Here is a 24,065-nt window from a genome sequence, read left to right as displayed (position 1 = left end):
CTTCCGTTTAAGCGCCTGCCTTGTCCCTCCCTTCATCCGTGTCCTATAGCTTTGGTATTGGTATCCCACAAGTAATGAATGAACCCGTGGACTGGATACACCTTACAAGAGAAAACAAAATTTATGCTTACCTGATAAATTTATTTCTCTTGTGGTGTATCCAGTCCACGGCCCGCCCTGTCATTTTAAGGCAGGTGTTTAAAATTTTTAAACTACAGTCACCACTGCACCCTATAGTTTCTCTTTTCTCTTGCTTGTCTTCGGTCGAATGACTGGGAGGTGGCAGTTAGAGGAGGAGCTATATAGACAGCTCTGCTGTGGGTGATCCTCTTGCAGCTTCCTGTTGGGAAGGAGAATATCCCACAAGTAATGGATGAATCCGTGGACTGGATACACCACAAGAGAAATAAATTTATCAGGTAAGCATAAATTTTGTTTTTCTTTTTCTTGGCATTATTTTAGAATTCCTAGAATTCTTCAGTTTTGCACGATGGTTTAGATGAGGGTACAGTTGTGCTCATAAGTTTACATACCTTGGCAGAATTTATGATTTCTTGGCCATTTTTCAGAGAATATGAATAACACAACAACTTTTCTTTCACTCATGGTTAGTGTTTGGCTGAAGCCATTTATTATCAATCAACCGTGATTACTCTTTTTAAATCTTAATGACAACTGAAACTACCCAAATGACCCTGATCAAAAGTTTACATACACTGGTGATTTTGGCCTGATAACATGCACACAAGTTGACACAAAGGGGTTTGAATGGCTATTAAAGGTAACCATCCTCACCTGTTATCTGTTTGCTTGTATTTAGTGTGTGTGTCATGGGGAAAGCAAAAGGATTGTCAAAGGATCTGCGGGAAAAGGTAGTTGAACTGTATAAAACAAGAAAGGGATATAAAAAGATATCCAAGGAATTGAGAATGCCAATCAGCAGTGTTCAAACTCTAATCAAGAAGTGGAAAATGAGGGTTTCTGTTGAAACCAAATCATGGTCCGGTAGACCAACTATAATTTCAGCCAGAACTGCCAGAAAAATTGTTCGGGATGCAAAGAAAAATTCACAAATAACTTCAGGTGAAATACAGGACTCTCTGAAAACATGTGCTGTGGCTATTTCAAGATGCACAATAAGGAGGCACTTGAAGAAAGATGGGCTGCATGGTTGAGTCGCCAGAAGAAAGCCATTACTACGCAAATGCCACAAAGTATCTTACTTACAATACGCCAAACAGCACAGAAACAAGCCTCAAACCTTCTGGCATAGTCATTTGGAGTGATGAAACCAAAATTGAGCTTTTTGGCCACAACCATAAACGCTACATTTGGAGAGGAGTCAACAAGGCCTATGATGAAAGGTACACCATTCCTACTGTGAAACACGGAGATGGATCGCTGCTGTTTGGGGATGTGTGGGCTACAAAGGCACAGGAAATTTGATCAGAATTGATGGCAAGATGAATGCAGTATGTTATCAAAAAATACTGGAGGAAAATTTGCATTAATCAGCCCGGAAGCTGCGCATGGGACGTACTTAAAATTCCAACATGACAATGATCCTAAACACAAGCCCAAGTTTGACCTGTCATTGGCTACAGCAGAATAAAGTGAAGGTTCTGAAGTGGCCATCTCAGTCTCCTGACCTCAATATCATTGAGCCAATCTGGGAGATCTCAATCGTGCAGTTCATGCAAGACAGCCCAAGAATTTTCAGGAACTGGAGGGTTTTTGCCAGGAAGAATGGGCAGCTTTACCATCTGAGAAGATATAGAGCCTCATCCACAAATATCACAAAAGACCACTTCAAGCCTTCATTGATGTTAAAGGGGGCACAGTATTAAATACTGGGGTATGTAAACTTTTTTGATCAGGGTCATTTGGGTAGTTTCTGTTGTCATTATGATATAAAGAGTAAACAAAGTTGATTGATAATAAATGGCTTCATCCAAACACTAACCATGAGTGAAAGAAAAGTTTTTGTGTTATCATTCATATTCGCTGAAAAATGGCCAAGAAATCATAAATTCTGCCAGGGTATGTAAGCTTATGAGCACAACTGTATTTCTTTCATGTAATTAGCAAGAGTCCATGAGCTAGTGACGTATGGGATATACATTCCTACCAGGAGGGGCAAAGTTTCCCAAACCTTAAAATGCCTATAAATACACCCCTCACCACACCCACAATTCAGTTTTACAAACTTTGCCTCCTATGGAGGTGGTGAAGTAAGTTTGTGCTAGATTCTACGTTGATATGCGCTCCGCAGCAAGTTGGGGCCCGGTTTTCCTCTCAGCGTGCAGTGAATGTCAGAGGGATGTGAGGAGAGTATTGCCTATTTGAATTCAATGATCTCCTTCTACGGGGTCTATTTCATAGGTTCTCTGTTATCGATCGTGGAGATTCATCTCTTACCTCCCTTTTCAGATCGACGATATACTCTTATATATATATACCATTACCTCTGCTGATTTTCGTTTCAGTACTGGTTTGGCTTTCTACAAACATGTAGATGAGTGTCCTGGGGTGCCTATGTTGAGTCGGGTAACACTCCGCCTCAAAGGTTTACAGCTCATTCTACTAGGTCAGTTTCTACTTCCTGGGCGTTTAGGAATGAAGCTTCGGTTGATTAGATTTGCAAAGCAGCAACTTGGTCCTCTTTGCATACTTTTACTAAATTCTACCATTTTGATGTGTTTTCTTCTTCTGAAGCAGTTTTTGGTAGAAACGTACTTCAGGCAGTGGTTTCAGTTTGAATCTTCTGCTTATGTTTTTTCATTAAAATTTTATTCTGGGTGTGGATTATTTTCAGCAGGAATTGGCTGTCTTTATTTTATCCCTCCCCCTCTAGTGACTCTTGTGTGGAAAGATCCACATCTTGGGTAATCATTATCCCATACGTCACTAGCTCATGGACTCTTGCTAATTACATGAAAGAAAACATAATTTATGTAAGAACTTACCTGATAAATTCATTTCTTTCATATTAGCAAGAGTCCATGAGGCCCACCCTTTTTTGTGGTGGTTTTGATTTTTTTGTATAAAGCACAATTATTCCAATTCCTTATTTTATATGCTTTCGCACTTTTTTCTTATCACCCCACTTCTTGGCTATTCGTTAAACTGAATTGTGGGTGTGGTGAGGGGTGTATTTATAGGCATTTTAAGGTTTGGGAAACTTTGGCCCTCCTGGTAGGAATGTATATCCCATACGTCACTAGCTCATGGACTCTTGCTAATATGAAAGAAATGAATTTATCAGGTAAGTTCTTACATAAATTGTTATCTGCCAGTTCCTTGAAAGGGCAGCTTTCACTTATATTTTATTGAAAGATTGCTAGTCTTCCTGATGTTCATTGTTTTGTTCAGTCTTTGGTCTGAATTAAACCTGTTATCAAGCCTATCTTTCCTCCTCAGAATTGTAACCTAGTTTTAAGCGTTTTGTAGGCTCCTCCTTTTGAGCCTATGTTTAAATTAGACATTAAACTACTTTCATGGAAGGTGGTGTTTCTTTTTGCCATTTCTTCTGCTAGAAAAGTTTGAATTGTCTGCTTTCTTGTTAGGCTCCTTATCTTATTTTTCATCCGGACAAGTCTGTTTTACGAATATCATTTACATTTTATGCCTGAGTGTTTCTTCAGAGAACATTGGTAGAAAGATTGTTGTTCCTTCTTTGTGTCCTAATCCTAAGAATGCATCTGAAAGATCTTTGCTTTCTCTGGATATTGTTAAGGCATTGAAATATTATGTTGGTGCTACTTAAAATTTCAGACAAACCTCTAGTTTGTTCTTTTCTATGGGCCTAGGAAAGTTCAGAAGGCCTCTATTTCCTTAGCACTTGGTTGAAACTTTTGATTCACAGAGCTTATGTGGAGGCAGGTCAGCCTCTTCCACATCGGTTTACAACCCATTGGACTTTCAAGACTGAGGCTTCAGTTGATCAAATTTGCAAAGCAGCTACTTGGTCTTCTTTGCATACTTTCACTACATTTTACCATGTTGGTGTTTTTACTTCCTCTGAAGCAGCCTTTGGTAGAAATGTCCTTCAGGCAGTTTTCTCACTTTGATGGTTATGCCTGGTTTTTATGTGCATTATTAAATAAATAAAAAAAATAATTCTTTGGGTTGTATATTTTCTCAGTAAAATACGTTTAAATCCCTCCCTTTTGTTATTAGTTGTGGACTGCCTCTGCTTGGGTATTAGTTCCCATGTGTAATGAGAATTCATGGATATGATTGCTTTAAATGGGTCACCTTTTAATGGGATTAATTTAAGCTCAACTGGAGCTTTTTTGTAAGTATATTAGATTTGTATAGGTTGAACTCAATGGACTTTGGTATTTTTTTCAACCTCATCCACTATGCTATGTTACTATGTAATGGATCATGGAGGATTGATTTTTTGTTTTGTTATAGCAACCATGCCTGATTCAGTTTCTGAAATGATTTCTATGGAATTGCAGAAGCCAGGTATTCCTTTTTTCCATCTACTAAATTTAAATCGGTTTCAGTGCACCAATATTTTAAATACTGCAGCTGTGCAGACTGCCAGTGGGGCTTGAATCATGTCAGCAATCAACACATTGAATCATTACCAGATGGTACAAGCACCTTAGGCTCTCTGAGCAAGTGTACTTAAAGTGAAAGTTAAGGTTAAGCAATCTGGAACACTGCTACGCATAGATTTTGTCTCCCTAAACGTAGTCGCTAAGTTAGTTAAAAAAAAAAAAATCTGATTTTAATTTATATAGCTTCTAATTTCTTTACCGTGTCTTTGCAAACTCCTCCCAAGAGATACTTCCTGGTTTTTCTATGTCTGACACATAGAGCGGACCCACCCGCTCTATACGTAGCTCTGAAGCGCGTTCCCAATAATGCATTGATTTGCGCATGCGATACTCTCTGATCATTGAAACATAGCATGAGTTAGTAAACTCATTGTGTACTATTGGATCAGAGCGCAGTTGCTATCGCTGAAGATTTACAATACAAATATAAATAAAATTGTAAATAAACATATAGCGCATCATAAACATATTTAGTTATTAGATGAATGAATAAACTATTTAAAGATTTATATAACCGAATATATAGGTTATAAATAATGTAATGAAATATATAATTTCTTTCTAATGACACGGTGAGTCCACGGATCATCATAAATTACTGTTGGGAATATTACTCCTAGCCAGTAGGAGGCAGCAAAGAGCACCACAGCAAAGCTGTTAAAGGGACATGAAACCCCATTTTTTTCTTTCATGGTTTAGAAAGAGCATGCAATTTTAAACAACTTTCTAATTTATTTCTATTATCTAATTTGTTTAATTTTGTTGATATGCTTTGCTGAAAAGCATATCTAGATATGCTCAGTAGCTGCTGATTGGTTGCTGCACATAGATGCCTCATGTGATTGGCTCACCCATGTGCATTGCTATTCCTTCAACAAAGGATATCTAAAAAATGAAGCAAAATATATCATAGAGGTAAATTGGAATGTTGTTTAAAATTGTATTCTCTATCTGAATCATGACAGAATTTTTTGGGGTTTAGTGTCCCTTTAAGTATCACTACCCTTTCACAGCCCTTAGTCATTCTCTTTGCCTCTAGTGCAAGAGGAGGTGAAGTAATAAGATTTTTTTTATTTTGAATTCATGGCAGGATTGCTCTGATCTTCCATCACATTGGGTATAGCTGTACTCCATGTTAGTCTCTTCAGAAGGGCTGTGGTAGCTTTTAAGCAGTTGGGAACTTGTGGGGTGGGCCTCACTGCATTTTCCTAACATTATGCTGCCCTGGTATACAAAACCTGAGTAAGTTTTTTTCTACAAGCCTCTGTGAGGAGCGGCATCCTCTCAAGCCGGGTGAACTGTCCTCCTGCCGGACGGCTAGATAGATGCAAGTAAGTGCTCAGTCTTCTATCATTATTGGGGACTGCATTTCTTGGGACATATAAATATATCCTGGGGAAGGATATTTAAGGCAGACTGCAGGCACTGGGGACCAGGAGACTAGGGGATTATACTTTATAGAGTATTCCATGTTTATGATATATTGGCTCAATAGGGGTTAATGGAAAGAGCAGTGTTACTCACAATCCTGCTCTACAGTTTGGGGGGGAAAAAAATACCTTTTTTTTTTTCCCCTTACCTTTAGGGAAAACGCAAGAGGATTTGAAAAATTTTCAGATAGTAAGGTTTCTGCTTCTGTTTCTCGATTTGCTCTCTCCCCTAAGTCGGGTAAGAAGAGAGGGTAGAATCTCGAATATGGATGGTATAAATCCTTTGTCTGATACTGAAGTGGTATCCTTCAGTTGTATGCTTATTCACCTCGTGTACTGTCAAAGGAGGTATTGGCTACTTGGACGACATTGATAAGCCTGTCGTTGTCAACCTTAGATAGGCCCATTACATTGTTAATTCCTATGACGAATTGTCTAGGCAGGCTGCAGATATTTTCACACCCTGCATGTAGGGTTTACCACCGAGCCAGGATCGGATCCTATGGGGGGCAGTCTATCTCAGGTTTTGTCCTGCCTGGATACGTTCTGGAATGGGCAATTGGGAAAAGGATGTGTTTTCAAGGTTATCTACCAAATGTGGGTTCCCAGAATAGGTTTTGATGGGGTCTTGTTGGAACACCATGTTCCCAAGTTCGGTTTGAGGTCAAAGACATCCTCAAGCCTTTCTAATAGATGCTCTGTCAGGTGACTCATCCCCCTTCTGCGACCCATCGTTCGGATCTTGAAGAGAGAGCATTGGTTTTCTCCTAACTCCTGCGTGGCCTCGCAGGATTTGGTAGACGGTTCTAGTAGAGATTGTATGTGCGGTTTTCGAATCGGTGCTTGAGACCACGATTCAGGCTCGTAAGCCTATCACTAGGAAGCTTACTATAAGATATGGCAGGTTCCCAAGGATCTTATCCTTCTCTGGGTAGGCCTTGAAAAGGTCATTTTTTAGTACCCTCAAAGGTCAGATCCGTCTCTTCCGTTCTGCTGCTCAAGCATCTGGCGGATGTGCCGGATGTACAATACTCTCTTCAGGTTCTGGTACGAATCAGACCTGTATTAAAGTCAGTGGCTCCCTTGGAGTTTCTTCCTTGTTCTTATAATTTTTCTTTAGGCTCTTTTTGAGCCTATGCATTCATATATATTAAGTTATTATCTTGGAGAGTTTTGTTCTTCTGCTCAGAGAGTTTAAGAACTCTCAGCTTGCAGTGTGGTTTTTCTTATCTCGTATTTCTGGCAGATAAGGCAATTTCGTGCTAAAGTTGGTTGTCTCCCTAAAGTATTTTAGGGCTGAGATTTTGATCAGGAATTGTTGTTCCTTCTCTCAGTCCTAATCTTTTTTCTTATAATGATAATTTGTTGCACACTTAGATGTTGTACGGGTCCTTAAATTTTATCTACAGGCTACAACAGAATTTCGTCGGTCTTCTGTATTGTTAGTAGTTTTTCTAGTTGGGTATAAAGACCAGTAAGCTTCCGCCACTAGTCTTTCTCTCTGATTGAGGGCTGTTATTAGTAGGGTTTTGAGCCTGCTGGGCAGCAGTCTCCTGAGAGATGGGCCTTCAAGAAGGAGGCCTCTATAGAACAGATTTGTAGATGGCGACATGGCCCTTTGTTCCCTTTTTCTAATGTATAAATTGGATGCTTTTTGCCTCAGCTGAGGTTTCTTTTGGGAAAAAGATTCTTCAAGCAGCGGTGCCTTCTGTTTAGGTTACCTGTCTTGTCCCTCCCGTATCATCTGTGTTCTCTAGCTTGGGTATTGATTCCCAACAGTAATTGATGATGATCCGTGGACTTACTGTGTCATTAGAAAGAAAACCAAATTTATGCTTACCTGATAAATTTCTTCCGAATGGTCCACGGCCCTCCCTGTATTTTTCAGACAGACTTGTGTTATATAAACCTCAGGCACCTCTGCACCTTGTGTTGCTTCCTTTCTCTCCTTTTCCTTCGGTCGAATGATTGGGGTTGTGGGAAGAGAAGTGATACTTAAAGTGAAGTAAAACGTTGTGTAGTAAATAAATATATCCATGCAAAATAATAGTACTTTCTCCAACATAGGTGTGTCCGGTCCACGGCGTCATCCTTACTTGTGGGATATTCTCTTCCCCAACAGGAAATGGCAAAGAGCCCAGCAAAGCTGGTCACATGATCCCTCCTAGGCTCCGCCTTCCCCAGTCATTCTCTTTGCCGTTGTACAGGCAACATCTCCACGGAGATGGCTTAGAGTTTTTTGGTGTTTAACTGTAGTTTTTATTATTCAATCAAGAGTTTGTTATTTTAAAATAGTGCTGGTATGTACTATTTACTCTGAAACAGAAAAGAGATGAAGATTTCTGTTTGTAAGAGGAAAATGATTTTAGCAACCGTTACTAAAATCGATGGCTGTTTCCACACAGGACTGTTGAGAGGAATTAACTTCAGTTGGGGGAAACAGTGAGCAGACTTTTGCTGCTTGAGGTATGACACATTTCTAACAAGGCGATGTAATGCTGGAAGCTGTCATTTTCCCTATGGGATCCGGTAAGCCATTTTTATTACATAAAGAAAAAAAGGGCTTCACAAGGGCTTTTAAGACTGTAGACATTTTCTGGGCTAAAACGATTTATATATAAGCATATTTTATACTCCATAGCCTTGAGGAATTATTTTAATCTTGGGAACTATGTAAAATAACCGGCAGGCACTGTATTGGACACCTTATTCTCTAGGGGCTTTCCCTAATCATAGGCAGAGTCTCATTTTCGCGCCTCTATTGCGCACTTGTTTTTGGGAAGCATGACATGCAGATGCATGTGTGAGGAGCTCTGATACATAGAAAAGACTTTCTGAAGGCGTCATTTGGTATCGTATTCCCCTTTGGGCTTGGTTGGGTCTCGGCAAAGCAGATACCAGGGACTGTAAAGGGGTTAAATATAAAAACGGCTCCGGTTCCGTTATTTTAAGGGTTAAAGCTTCCAAATTTGGTGTGCAATACTTTTAAGGCTTTAAGACACTGTGGTGAAATTTTGGTGAATTTTGAACAATTCCTTCATACTTTTTCACATATGCAGTAATAAAGTGTGTTCAGTTTAAAATTTAAAGTGACAGTAACGGTTTTATTTTAAAACGTTTTTTGTACTTTGTTATCAAGTTTATGCCTGTTTAACATGTCTGAACTACCAGATAGACTGTGTTCTGTATGTGGGGAAGCCAAGGTTCCTTCTCATTTAAATAGATGTGATTTATGTGACACAAAATTTAGAGAAAATGATGCCCAAGATGATTCCTCAAGTGAGGGGAGTAAGCATGGTACTGCATCATCCCCTCCTTCGTCTACACCAGTCTTGCCCACACAGGAGGCCCCTAGCACATCTAGTGCGCCAATACTCCTTACTATGCAACAATTAACGGCTGTAATGGATAATTCTATCAAAAACATTTTAGCCAAAATGCCCACTTATCAGCGAAAGCGCGACTGCTCTGTTTTAGAAAATACTGAAGAGCATGAGGACGCTGATGATATTGGTTCTGAAGTGCCCCTACACCAGTCTGAGGGGGCCAGGGAGGTTTTGTCTGAGGGAGAAATTTCAGATTCAGGGAAAATTTCTCAACAAGCTGAACCTGATGTGATTACATTTAAATTTAAATTGGAACATCTCCGCGCTCTGCTTAAGGAGGTGTTATCTACTCTGGATGATTGTGAGAATTTGGTCATTCCAGAGAAATTATGTAAAATGGACAAGTTCCTAGAGGTCCCGGGGCCCCCCGAAGCTTTTCCTATACCCAAGCGGGTGGCGGACATTGTAAATAAAGAATGGGAAAGGCCCGGTATACCTTTCGTCCCTCCCCCCATATTTAAGAAATTGTTTCCTATGGTCGACCCCAGAAAGGACTTATGGCAGACAGTCCCCAAGGTCGAGGGGGCGGTTTCTACTCTAAACAAACGCACCACTATACCCATAGAAGATAGTTGTGCTTTCAAAGATCCTATGGATAAAAAATTAGAGGGTTTGCTTAAAAAGATGTTTGTTCAGCAAGGTTACCTTCTACAACCAGTTTCATGCATTGTTCCTGTCACTACAGCAGCGTGTTTCTGGTTCGATGAACTAGAAAAGGCGCTCAATAAAAATTCTTCTTATGAGGAGATTATGGACAGAATTCATGCTCTCAAATTGGCTAATTCTTTCACCCTAGACGCCACTTTGCAATTGGCTAGGTTAGCGGCGAAAAATTCTGGTTTTGCTATTGTGGCGCGCAGAGCGCTTTGGCTAAAATCTTGGTCAGCGGATGCGTCTTCCAAGAACAAATTGCTTAACATTCCTTTCAAGGGGAAAACGCTGTTTGGCCCTGACTTGAAAGAGATTATTTCTGATATCACTGGGGGCAAGGGCCACGCCCTTCCTCAGGATAGGTCTTTCAAGGCCAAAAATAAACCTAATTTTCGTCCCTTTCGCAGAAACGGACCAGCCCCAAGTGCTACGTCCTCTAAGCAAGAGGGTAATACTTCTCAAGCCAAGCCAGCCTGGAGGCCAATGCAAGGCTGGAACAAAGGAAAGCAGGCCAAGAAACCTGCCACTGCTACCAAGACAGCATGAGATGTTGGCCCCCGATCCGGGACCGGATCTGGTGGGGGGCAGACTCTCTCTTCGCTCAGGCTTGGGCAAGAGATGTTCTGGATCCTTGGGCGCTAGAAATAGTCTCCCAAGGTTATCTTCTGGAATTCAAGGGGCTTCCCCCAAGGGGGAGGTTCCACAGGTCTCAATTGTCTTCAGACCACATAAAAAAACAGGCATTCTTACATTGTGTAGAAGACCTGTTAAAAATGGGAGTGATTCATCCTGTTCCATTAGGAGAACAAGGGATGGGGTTCTACTCCAATCTGTTCGTAGTTCCCAAAAAAGAGGGAACATTCAGACCAATCTTAGATCTCAAGATCCTAAACAAGTTTCTCAAGGTTCCATCGTTCAAAATGGAAACCATTCGAACAATTCTTCCTTCCATCCAGGAAGGTCAATTCATGACCACGGTGGATTTAAAGGATGCGTATCTACATATTCCTATCCACAAGGAACATCATCGGTTCCTAAGGTTCGCATTCCTGGACAAGCATTACCAGTTTGTGGCACTTCCGTTCGGATTAGCCACTGCTCCAAGAATTTTCACAAAGGTACTAGGGTCCCTTCTAGCGGTGCTAAGACCAAGGGGCATTGCAGTAGTACCTTACTTTGACGACATTCTGATTCAAGCGTCGTCCCTTCCACAAGCAAAGGCTCACACGGACATTGTCCTGGCCTTTCTCAGATCTCACGGGTGGAAAGTGAACGTAGAAAAAAGTTCTCTATCTCCGTCAACAAGGGTTCCCTTCTTGGGAACAATAATAGACTCCTTAGAAATGAGGATTTTTCTGACAGAGGCCAGAAAATCAAAACTTCTAAACTCTTGTCAAATACTTCATTCTGTTCCTCTTCCTTCCATAGCGCAGTGCATGGAAGTAATAGGTTTGATGGTAGCGGCAATGGACATGGTTCCTTTTGCGCGAATTCATCTAAGACCATTACAACTGTGCATGCTCAGTCAGTGGAATGGGGACTATACAGACTTGTCTCCGACGATACAAGTAGATCAGAGGACCAGAGATTCACTCAGTTGGTGGCTGTCCCTGGACAACCTGTCACAGGGGATGAGCTTCCGCAGACCAGAGTGGGTCATTGTCACGACCGACGCCAGTCTGGTGGGCTGGGGCGCGGTCTGGGGACCCCTGAAAGCGCAGGGTCTTTGGTCTCGGGAAGAATCTATTCTCCCGATAAATATTCTGGAACTGAGAGCGATATTCAATGCTCTCAAGGCTTGGCCTCAGCTAGCAAAGACCAAGTTCATACGGTTTCAATCAGACAACATGACGACTGTTGCGTACATCAACCATCAGGGGGGAACAAGGAGTTCCCTGGCGATGGAAGAAGTGACCAAAATCATTCAATGGGCGGAGACTCACTCCTGCCACTTGTCTGCAATCCACATTCCAGGAGTGGAAAACTGGGAAGCGGATTTTCTGAGTCGTCAGACATTTCATCCGGGGGAGTGGGAACTCCATCCGGAAATCTTTGCCCAAATCACTCAATTCTGGGGCATTCCAGACATGGATCTGATGGCCTCTCGTCAGAACTTCAAGGTTCCTTGCTACGGGTCCAGATCCAGGGATCCCAAGGCGACTCTAGTAGATGCACTAGTAGCACCTTCGACCTTCAAACTAGCTTATGTATTCCCGCCGTTTCCTCTCATCCCCAGGCTGGTAGCCAGGATCAATCAGGAGAGGGCATCGGTGATCTTGATAGCTCCTGCGTGGCCACGCAGGACTTGGTATGCAGACCTGGTGAATATGTCATCGGCTCTACCATGGAAGCTACCTTTGAGACAAGACCTTCTTGTTCAAGGTCCGTTCGAACATCCAAATCTGGTCTCACTCCAACTGACTGCTTGGAGATTGAACGCTTGATCTTATCAAAGCGAGGGTTCTCAGATTCTGTCATTGATACTCTTGTTCAGGCCAGAAAGCCTGTAACTAGAAAAATCTACCACAAAATATGGAAAAAATATATATTGGTGTGAATCTAAAGGATTCCCTTGGGACAAGATAAAAATTCCTAAGATTCTATCCTTTCTTCAAGAAGGTTTGGAGAAAGGATTATCTGCAAGTTCTTTGAAAGGACAGATTTCTGCCTTGTCTGTGTTACTTCACAAAAGGCTGGCAGCTGTGCCAGATGTTCAAGCCTTTGTTCAGGCTCTGGTTAGAATCAAGCCTGTTTACAAACCTTTGACTCCTCCTTGGAGTCTCAATTTAGTTCTTTCAGTTCTTCAGGGGGTTCCGTTTGAACCCTTACATTCCGTTGATATTAAGTTATTATCTTGGAAAGTTTTGTTTTTGGTTGCAATTTCTTCTGCTAGAAGAGTTTCAGAATTATCTGCTCTGCAGTGTTCTCCTCCTTATCTGGTGTTCCATGCAGATAAGGTGGTTCTGCGTACTAAACCTGGTTTTCTTCCGAAAGTTGTTTCTAACAAAAACATTAACCAGGAGATAGTCGTGCCTTCTTTGTGTCCGAATCCAGTTTCAAAGAAGGAACGTTTGTTGCACAATTTGGATGTAGTTCGTGCTCTAAAATTCTATTTAGATGCTACAAAGGATTTTAGACAAACATCTTCCTTGTTTGTTGTTTATTCTGGTAAAAGGAGAGGTCAAAAAGCAACTTCTACCTCTCTCTCTTTTTGGCTTAAAAGCATCATCAGATTGGCTTACGAGACTGCCGGACGGCAGCCTCCTGAAAGAATCACAGCTCATTCCACTAGGGCTGTGGCTTCCACATGGGCCTTCAAGAACGAGGCTTCTGTTGATCAGATATGTAAGGCAGCGACTTGGTCTTCACTGCACACTTTTACTAAATTTTACAAATTTGATACTTTTGCTTCTTCTGAGGCTATTTTTGGGAGAAAGGTTTTGCAAGCCGTGGTGCCTTCCATCTAGGTGACCTGATTTGCTCCCTCCCTTCATCAGTGTCCTAAAGCTTTGGTATTGGTTCCCACAAGTAAGGATGACGCAGTGGACCGGACACACCTATGTTGGAGAAAACAGAATTTATGTTTACCTGATAAATTACTTTCTCCAACGGTGTGTCCGGTCCACGGCCCGCCCTGGTTTTTTAATCAGGTCTGATAATTTATTTTCTTTAACTACAGTCACCACGGTATCATATGATTTCTCCTATGCAAATATTCCTCCTTTACGTCGGTCGAATGACTGGGGAAGGCGGAGCCTAGGAGGGATCATGTGACCAGCTGTGCTGGGCTCTTTGCCATTTCCTGTTGGGGAAGAGAATATCCCACAAGTAAGGATGACGCCGTGGACCGGACACACCGTTGGAGAAAGTAATTTATCAGGTAAACATAAATTCTGTTTTCATTCATCAGTATTATTATATCGCAATATTACCTTAGTTATATATATTTTTTTTTTTTAATCAAAATTTTTTTATTGAGACAAACTTCATGTTAACAAAACAATGCCTTTGGGGCGAGTTTAAACATATCAACAATATTCTCATGGAATAAACATGTAATATCAAAACTGTCTAAGAAAGAGATAGGAGTAGGCAGAGTGTAAAGAGTTAATGGTCTCTTTTTCATAGGGGGAAAATAGGGAGAGGATGGCAAGTAGTTGTAGGTGTAAGAGATGGTAAAATAATACCTGTATTCCCAAGTTAAGATAGTAGAGTGTTACAGGGACGTGTTACAGGGACGATAGGCGGCGGGTTGAAGAGGGGAGTGGGAAGGACGAGGAGGGAAAAAGGAAGGGAGGGAGAAAAAAAAAAAAAAAAAATAGGGGATGGGGGGGGAAGGGGAAGTGGGGGAGGGGGATAGTTCTTCATTGTGGGGGTGTGGGGTTTGAATCCCATTTGGGGAATTTCATGATCCAAGGGGACCATATTGCATGGAATGAGTCTACTTTATCTAGAACCTTATATGAATACTGTTCCATTTGTCCAACAAAATGAACCGTGGAGAGTACCTGTGAGAGGGAAGGGGATCTTTCCCCTTTCCAAGCTCTGGCAAGTGCGAGTTTCGTGGCCATAAGGATATAAATTGTAAGGGCTTCCTTCGAGGGGGAAAGGTTAGGCATTGGCATATGTAGAAGAGCTACCTCAGGGGTGAATGGAGGTGTGAGGCCAAGTGATTGAAGGAGCGTGTATATATCTCTCCATAGCGGTTGGATGACTGGGCAAGTCCACCATATGTGTAGTGTTGACCCGATCATTTTGCAGTTTCTCCAGCAACTAGGGGGATGTGACTGATAGATCCTATGCAAGGTAACAGGGACTAGGTGCCAACGGACTAGCACTTTGTAGTAAAGCTCCCAGAGTGTGGCGCAATGAAGAAGCTTCCTGGTAGTCATGATTCTGACATGCCAGACATCTAATGTTACAGAGAACCCAATTTCTCTTTCCCAGGCTAGATGTTGCGGTATTTTGTGAGGAAATAGGGAGTTAGTGAGAAGATTAGTTATATATTTTTATATATATTGTTTATTTTTTTTTCTAAACAACGATCACGTTGTTGTAAGAGCCAATTGATTCTTTGGCCGTTAGGCAGCCGTCAATTGACGTAAGCATGGTTTCGGCCAATATGCGCATGCGTAGCATTTTGTGGTTCTTTGCGGCCAAGCGAGTGCGTCCACGTTTCGCGCATGCGCACTACCAAATATATTTGACTAGCACAGTGAAAGCTCAGCGCAAAACTAACGGATACTAGAGGGAAATATTTGTATCGCTCATTATAATAATACGGTCATTTTTGGTAATATCGGTAAGTGCCGCGATTAACGCATGCGCAATGTTGCCAGTGTAGTAAGGATGCGCATGCGCGGTGAGTAGACGCTCTGTGCACAAGCTTGGATGACACGTATAGAGCGGGTGGGACCGCTCTATACGTCACTGTGTCTGAAATCCGGAAATGCTAGATGGGAGGAGATTCGGCAGGCAACGGTAGATAAAATTTACTTTTAAGAGTATATAAATAATAATAGTTTCTCCAACATAGGTGTGTCCGGTCCACGGCGTCATCCTTACTTGTGGGATATTCTCTTCCCCAACAGGAAATGGCAAAGAGCCCAGCAAAGCTGGTCACATGATCCCTCCTAGGCTCCGCCTTCCCCAGTCATTCTCTTTGCCGTTGTACAGGCAACATCTCCACGGAGATGGCTTTGAGTTTTTTGGTGTTTAACTGTAGTTTTTATTATTCAATCAAGAGTTTGTTATTTTAAAATAGTGCTGGTATGTACTATTTACTCTGAAACAGAAAAGAGATGAAGATTTCTGTTTGTAAGAGGAAAATGATTTTAGCAACCGTTACTAAAATCGATGGCTGTTTCCACACAGGACTGTTGAGAGGAATTAACTTCAGTTGGGGGAACAGTGAGCAGACTTTTGCTGCTTGAGGTATGACACATTCTAACAAGACGATGTAATGCTGGAAGCTGTCATTTTCCCTATGGGATCCGGTAAGCCATTTTTATTACAGACAGAAAAAAAGGGCTTCACAAGGGCTTTTTAAGACTGTAGACATTTTCTGGGCTAAATCGATTTATATATAAACATATTTTATACTCCATAGCCTTGAGGAATTATTTTAATCTTGGGAATTTTGTAAAATAACCGGCAGGCACTGTATTGGACACCTTATTCTCTAGGGGCTTTCCCTAATCTTAGGCAGAGTCTCATTTTCGCGCCTGTATTGCGCACTTGTTTTTGAGAAGCATGACATGCAGATGCATGTGTGAGGAGCTCTGATACATAGAAAAGACTTTCTGAAGGCAACATTTGGTATCGTATTCCCCTTTGGGCTTGGTTGGGTCTCAGCAAAGCAGATACCAGGGACTGTAAAGGGGTTAAATATAAAAACGGCTCCGGTTCCGTTATTTTAAGGGTTAAAGCTTCCAAATTTGGTGTGCAATACTTTTAAGGCTTTAAGACACTGTGGTGAAATTTTGGTGAATTTTGAACAATTCCTTCATACTTTTTCGCAATTGCAGTAATAAAGTGTGTTCAGTTTAAAATTTAAAGTGACAGTAACGGTTTTATTTTAAAACGTTTTTTGTACTTTGTTATCAAGTTTATGCCTGTTTAACATGTCTGAACTACCAGATAGACTGTGTTCTGAATGTGGGGAAGCCAAGGTTCCTTCTCATTTAAATAGATGTGATTTATGTGACACAAAATTTAGAGAAAATGATGCCCAAGATGATTCCTCAAGTGAGGGGAGTAAGCATGGTACTGCATCATCCCCTCCTTCGTCTACACCAGTCTTGCCCACACAGGAGGCCCCTAGTACATCTAGCGCGCCAATACTCCTTACTATGCAGCAATTAACGGCTGTAATGGATAATTCTATCAAAAACATTTTAGCCAAAATGCCCACTTATCAGCGAAAGCGCGACTGCTCTGTTTTAGAAAATACTGAAGAGCATGAGGACGCTGATGATATTGGTTCGGAAGGGCCCCTACACCAGTCTGAGGGGGCCAGGGAGGTTTTGTCTGAGGGAGAAATTTCAGATTCAGGGAAAATTTCTCAACAAGCTGAACCTGATGTGATTACATTTAAATTTAAGTTGGAACATCTCCGCGCTCTGCTTAAGGAGGTGTTATCCACTCTGGATGATTGTGAGAATTTGGTCATTCCAGAGAAACTATGTAAAATGGACAAGTTCCTAGAGGTCCCGGGCCCCCCCGAAGCTTTTCCTATACCCAAGCGGGTGGCGGACATTGTAAATAAAGAATGGGAAAGGCCCGGTATACCTTTCGTCCCTCCCCCCATATTTAAGAAATTGTTTCCTATGGTCGACCCCAGAAAGGACTTATGGCAGACAGTCCCCAAGGTCGAGGGGGCGGTTTCTACTCTAAACAAACGCACCACTATACCCATAGAAGATAGTTGTGCTTTCAAAGATCCTATGGATAAAAAAATTAGAAGGTTTGCTTAAAAAGATGTTTGTTCAGCAAGGTTACCTTCTACAACCAATTTCATGCATTGTTCCTGTCACTACAGCCGCGTGTTTCTGGTTCGATGAGCTAGAAAAGGCGATCAATAATAATTCTTCTTCTTATGAGGAGATTATGGACAGAATTCGTGCTCTCAAATTGGCTAATTCTTTCACCCTAGACGCCACTTTGCAATTGGCTAGGTTAGCGGCGAAAAATTCTGGGTTTGCTATTGTGGCGCGCAGAGCGCTTTGGTTAAAATCTTGGTCAGCGGATGCGTCTTCCAAGAACAAATTGCTTAACATTCCTTTCAAGGGGAAAACGCTGTTTGGCCCTGACTTGAAAGAGATTATCTCTGATATCACTGGGGGCAAGGGCCACGCCCTTCCTCAGGATAGGTCTTTCAAGGCCAAAAATAAACCTAATTTTCGTCCCTTTCGCAGAAACGGACCAGCCCCAAGTGCTACGTCCTCTAAGCAAGAGGGTAATACTTCTCAAGCCAAGCCAGCCTGGAGACCAATGCAAGGCTGGAACAAAGGAAAGCAGGCCAAGAAACCTGCCACTGCTACCAAGACAGCATGAGATGTTGGCCCCCGATCCGGGACCGGATCTGGTGGGGGGCAGACTCTCTCTCTTCGCTCAGGCTTGGGCAAGAGATGTTCTGGATCCTTGGGCGCTAGAAATAGTCTCCCAAGGTTATCTTCTGGAATTCAAGGGGCTTCCCCCAAGGGGGAGGTTCCACAGGTCTCAATTGTCTTCAGACCACATAAAAAAACAGGCATTCTTGCATTGTGTAGAAGACCTGTTAAAAATGGGAGTGATTCATCCTGTTCCATTAGGAGAACAAGGGATGGGGTTCTACTCCAATCTGTTCGTAGTTCCCAAAAAAGAGGGAACGTTCAGACCAATCTTAGATCTCAAGATCCTAAACAAGTTTCTCAAGGTTCCATCGTTCAAAATGGAAACCATTCGAACAATTCTTCCTTCCATCCAGGAAGGTCAATTCATGACCACGGTGGATTTAAAGGATGCGTATCTACATATTCCTATCCACAAGGAACATCATCGGTTCCTAAGGTTCGCATTCCTGGACAAGCATTACCAGTTTGTGGCACTTCCGTTCGGATTAGCCACTGCTCCAAGGATTTTCACAAAGGTACTAGGGTCCCTTCTAGCGGTGCTAAGACCAAGGGGCATTGCAGTAGTACCTTACTTGGACGACATTCTGATTCAAGCGTCGTCCCTTCCTCAAGCAAAGGCTCACACGGACATTGTCCTGGCCTTTCTCAGATCTCACGGATGGAAAGTGAACGTAGAAAAGAGTTCTCTATCTCCGTCAACAAGGGTTCCCTTCTTGGGAACAATAATAGACTCCTTAGAAATGAGGATTTTTCTGACAGAGGCCAGAAAATCAAAACTTCTAAACTCTTGTCAAATACTTCATTCTGTTCCTCTTCCTTCCATAGCGCAGTGCATGGAAGTAATAGGTTTGATGGTAGCGGCAATGGACATAGTTCCTTTTGCGCGCATTCATCTAAGACCATTACAACTGTGCATGCTCAGTCAGTGGAATGGGGACTATACAGACTTGTCTCCGACGATACAAGTAAACCAGAGGACCAGAGATTCACTCCATTGGTGGCTGTCCCTGGACAACCTGTCACAGGGGATGAGCTTCCGCAGACCAGAGTGGGTCATTGTCACGACCGACGCCAGTCTGGTGGGCTGGGGCGCGGTCTGTGGACCCCTGAAAGCTCAGGGTCTTTGGTCTCGGGAAGAATCTCTTCTACCGATAAATATTCTGGAACTGAGAGCGATATTCAATGCTCTCAAGGCTTGGCCTCAGCTAGCAAAGGCCAAGTTCATACGGTTTCAATCAGACAACATGACAACTGTTGCGTACATCAACCATCAGGGGGGAACAAGGAGTTCCCTGGCGATGGAAGAAGTGACCAAAATCATTCAATGGGCGGAGACTCACTCCTGCCATTTGTCTGCAATCCACATCCCAGGAGTGGAAAATTGGGAAGCGGATTTTCTGAGTCGTCAGACATTTCATCCGGGGGAGTGGGAACTCCATCCGGAAATCTTTGCCCAAATTACTCAACTGTGGGGCATTCCAGACATGGATCTGATGGCCTCTCGTCAGAACTTCAAGGTTCCTTGCTACGGGTCCAGATCCAGGGATCCCAAGGCGACTCTAGTAGATGCACTAGTAGCACCTTGGACCTTCAAACTAGCTTATGTATTCCCGCCGTTTCCTCTCATCCCCAGGCTGGTAGCCAGGATCAATCAGGAGAGGGCATCGGTGATCTTGATAGCTCCTGCGTGGCCACGCAGGACTTGGTATGCAGACCTGGTGAATATGTCATCGGCTCCACCATGGAAGCTACCTTTGAGACGAGACCTTCTTGTTCAAGGTCCGTTCGAACATCCGAATCTGGTCTCACTCCAACTGACTGCTTGGAGATTGAACGCTTGATCTTATCAAAGCGAGGATTCTCAGATTCTGTCATTGATACTCTTGTTCAGGCCAGAAAGCCTGTAACTAGAAAAATTTACCACAAAATAGGGAAAAAATATATCTGTTGGTGTGAATCTAAAGGATTCCCTTGGGACAAGGTAAAAATTCCTAAGATTCTATCCTTTCTTCAAGAAGGTTTGGAGAAAGGATTATCTGCAAGTTCCTTGAAGGGACAGATTTCTGCCTTGTCTGTGTTACTTCACAAAAAGCTGGCAGCTGTGCCAGATGTTCAAGCCTTTGTTCAGGCTCTGGTTAGAATCAAGCCTGTTTACAAACCTTTGACTCCTCCTTGGAGTCTCAATTTAGTTCTTTCAGTTCTTCAGGGGGTTCCGTTTGAACCCTTACATTCAGTTGATCAGATATGTAAGGCAGCGACTTGGTCTTCACTGCACACTTGTACTAAATTTTACAAGTTTGATACTTTTGCTTCTTCTGAGGCTATTTTTGGGAGAAAGGTTTTGCAAGCCGTGGTGCCTTCCATCTAGGTGACCTGATTTGCTCCCTCCCTTCATCCGTGTCCTAAAGCTTTGGTATTGGTTCCCACAAGTAAGGATGACGCCGTGGACCGGACACACCTATGTTGGAGAAAACAGAATTTATGTTTACCTGATAAATTACTTTCTCCAACGGTGTGTCCGGTCCACGGCCCGCCCTGGTTTTTTAATCAGGTCTGATAATTTATTTTCTTTAACTACAGTCACCACGGTATCATATGGTTTCTCCTATGCAAATATTCCTCCTTTACGTCGGTCGAATGACTGGGGAAGGCGGAGCCTAGGAGGGATCATGTGACCAGCTTTGCTGGGCTCTTTGCCATTTCCTGTTGGGGAAGAGAATATCCCACAAGTAAGGATGACGCCGTGGACCGGACACACCGTTGGAGAAAGTAATTTATCAGGTAAACATAAATTCTGTTTTTATTAAAAAAAAAAACTAGCGACTTGATTTAACACTATAAAAGGAATATGAATATTAGTTATCAATGAGCAAAACTTACCTTCACTTTAACAGCTTTGCTGTGGTGCTCTTTGCCGCCTCCTGCAGGCTAGGAGTGTTATTCCCAACAGTAATTGATGATGATCAGTGGACTTGCCATGTCAAGAAAGAAATAAATTTATCAGGTAAGCATAAATTTTTATTTTTTTTAAAATTTGATTTAGGAAGATATTTACGCATAATAACAGACAGCGCTATGAAATCAGCTGTCTGACAACTTTCTGTGATCGAAGAGGATTGAAACAGAGCATGCGCGTCTAACGCGCAAATACACTAAACATTAGCAAGAATCATTGCCGCATGCGCTCATTATATAGTGGGTGTATTTGGAAAAGGGGCTGAACGCCCCAGGGTGGCAGTGTTGATTGCAGAATGCTTTAATTGTCATCAATGATGAAAATTAACAATAATGCGGACGGAGGAGAATACATTAGTTATAATATATTAGAAAACCTAAATAAGCGTTTAGAGTGAAATTGATGAATGAAACGTAGCCTTATTTTGTGAAATCTATCGATTGACGTAAAGCACTTTGTTCGGCTTTACATTCACTTTAAATAAACTTTCAAAACCGCTAAAGCTTTTATTAGAAGCATTATTGCTGATACATGTATATTGCAAAAATGTTTCTATTCAAAACTGAAATGCATCCATGTGGATTTCAGTTTTGGCTGAAATGTCCCTTTAATGTGAGATGGTCTATCACCTTGTTGGATCTGTGTTATGACATGGTGTTCTGCTATCACTTGGGATGTAATCTGTTTGTGAGGCAGACATTTTTTTTTGCTTAATCCTTGGCAAACTGTAGACAAGAGTTTAAAGCATTTAAGAAAATAAATGTTTAAACCATTCCTAATTAAGGTCATACTTTGCATCTTTTGTTCTTTGTATACCAGACTAATTTATTTATTTTTCAGGAGTTCTAATTGATGCAATGAGAAAAGGATATTGGATAATTTTGGATGAGTTAAATTTAGCACCAACCGATGTACTTGAAGCCCTCAACAGACTGTTAGATGATAATAGGGAGCTTTTCATCACTGAAACCCAGGAGGTGGTAAAGGCACACCCTCGGTTCATGCTCTTTGCTACTCAGAACCCACCTGGCATCTATGGCGGTCGAAAGGTTTGTAATGGGCTCCTGTTTTATGCTGGCTTTAATTTTTGTGTCTCCCCCCCCTCTTTATTATATGCTAAATGTTTGGGGTGTTGTTTGAATTGTAGGTGCTGTCTAGGGCATTTCGAAACCGATTTGTAGAACTACATTTTGATGAATTGCCAAGCACAGAGCTGGAGACTATCTTGCACAAACGATGCAGCCTTCCTCCATCTTACGCCAGCAAATTGGTTGCAGTCATGTTAGATCTTCAGGTAATTCTGACATCTTCGTTTTTAGCAACTGCTGTCTTTTTATTTTTTTTTATAGATTATAAATAAATACATTTGTATTCTTTTACAAGATATGACGAGTCCAAGGATTTTATCCTTACTTATGGGATATCGCCTCCTGGTCAGCAGGAGGAGGCAAAGAGCACCACAGCAGAGCTGTATATATAGCTCCTCCCTTCCCTCCCACCCCAGTCATTCTCTTTGCCTGTGTTAGTGATTGGAAGAGGCAGAGTGAGGTGTTAGTTTTAGTTTCTTCAATCAAGAGTTTATTTTTTATGTAGTACCGCAGTGGGCTACTTTGTTATGGGGTTTAGCCTATACCAAATCAGTCTCAGTCTTCAGCACAAAAAGAGAAGCATTTGGTGGCTTCATAGCAATGGGAACTTGTGAGATATAATTCTCACTGCGCCTCCCATAAATGTATGCTGCCCGGCTTACAAGAGTCTGAGGGAGTTCAGCTCAGTACTTTTTTTCCCCACAGGCCAATGTGAAGAGGAGAAAGGAACTTCACAAGCCGGGTGAGATGCCTTACTGCCGGGCAGACTTCTAAGGTAAGTGCTAATCTTTATTTTCTGGAGTTATACAGAAAGGACTTAGCACTCTGTTTATAACATATCCCTGGGTTCAGGCTACTTTTCAATAGCAGTTATGTGACAGAAGCAGCACATTTCGTCCTTCTCTTGAATCCCAGCGGCTTATAACTACTTGCACAGCCTGCAGGGAGGGTTATCCTATTTCACTACAGTGTTATATAGGATTCTTGTGAGGGTACATGAGGTGTTGCTTATCCCTGTATCTTACGCTTGTACTGAGATGCCGTCAGACAGGGTGCTCCTATTTAGTCAATACTGTGGGCTATTACTGTTCAGCTGTTTTTATTCAGATAACAATGGGAACTGACTGGGGAATTTGAAATATACAGGATGTTTGTATTTCTGACGATGCCCCTGCTTACTTCGGCTTATGTTCTTCTCAGCCGACAGGGAATTTTATGTAGCTCATTTATGGTGTGAGTTCCACCTAGGAGTGTTTAACTTAGGTGTTTTAACTTAGGAGATGGCGTCCGGCAGGGGAGTTGTACTTTTCAGCGTGTTACTTTAGTGCTGATTAGGACTCCCGGCGGCTCCATTTTGTTTTTTGCAGATTTTGCAGCGCACAGCAGATTGAGCTTGATACGCCCACAAAGGGGCGTAGCTTTGTTACGCTCCATTGTGTGTGCGCTGTTTGTCTACTCATTTACGGCTCCATATTTCCCCTGCATATCGCGTACGCCCACGATGGGCGGAGATTGGTGCCATGTGTGCTTGCTTTATTTAGATTGTTGCTGCTAGCGGATCGCAGGGGCCTCCTTGGCTGTGTTTCACAAAACAAATACAGCTGAGAGGTTGTTTGCGCCGCCTAGAGTTTTTCTTGGGTGACCTCTCCTCTGTCATGTTAGGCAGAGCGGTACCACAAGGGAAAAAGAGTTCCACACAAAGTTAGGCATGCTGGTCCCTCCTGTAGGAATTAATCGGAGGTGCAGCTGCTGTCTTGATAAACGTGAAATGTTGATCTGTATTGTTAATTGCACAACTGCCACATATATTTTGACATTGATAGGAAGGAACATTCTACAGTTGGTACTGTTCCCCATAGGTTGTGTGAA

General features: G+C 42.2%; 1 protein-coding gene across 1 annotated transcript in view; it reads left to right on the top strand.

Moving 5' to 3' along the window:
* MDN1 (midasin AAA ATPase 1) overlaps window positions 1-24,065 on the top strand; it is a 1,255,339-nt gene that overhangs the window by 254,294 nt on the left and 976,980 nt on the right. Inside the window, 2 exon segments of the mRNA XM_053710546.1 lie at window positions 21,949-22,157; window positions 22,256-22,402. Coding sequence (XP_053566521.1) covers window positions 21,949-22,157; window positions 22,256-22,402 — 356 coding nt within the window.

The sequence above is a fragment of the Bombina bombina genome, chromosome 4 (assembly GCF_027579735.1).
Source record: "Bombina bombina isolate aBomBom1 chromosome 4, aBomBom1.pri, whole genome shotgun sequence".
Lineage (NCBI taxonomy): Eukaryota > Metazoa > Chordata > Amphibia > Anura > Bombinatoridae > Bombina > Bombina bombina.
This window is presented reverse-complemented; position numbering and strand designations above follow the sequence as displayed.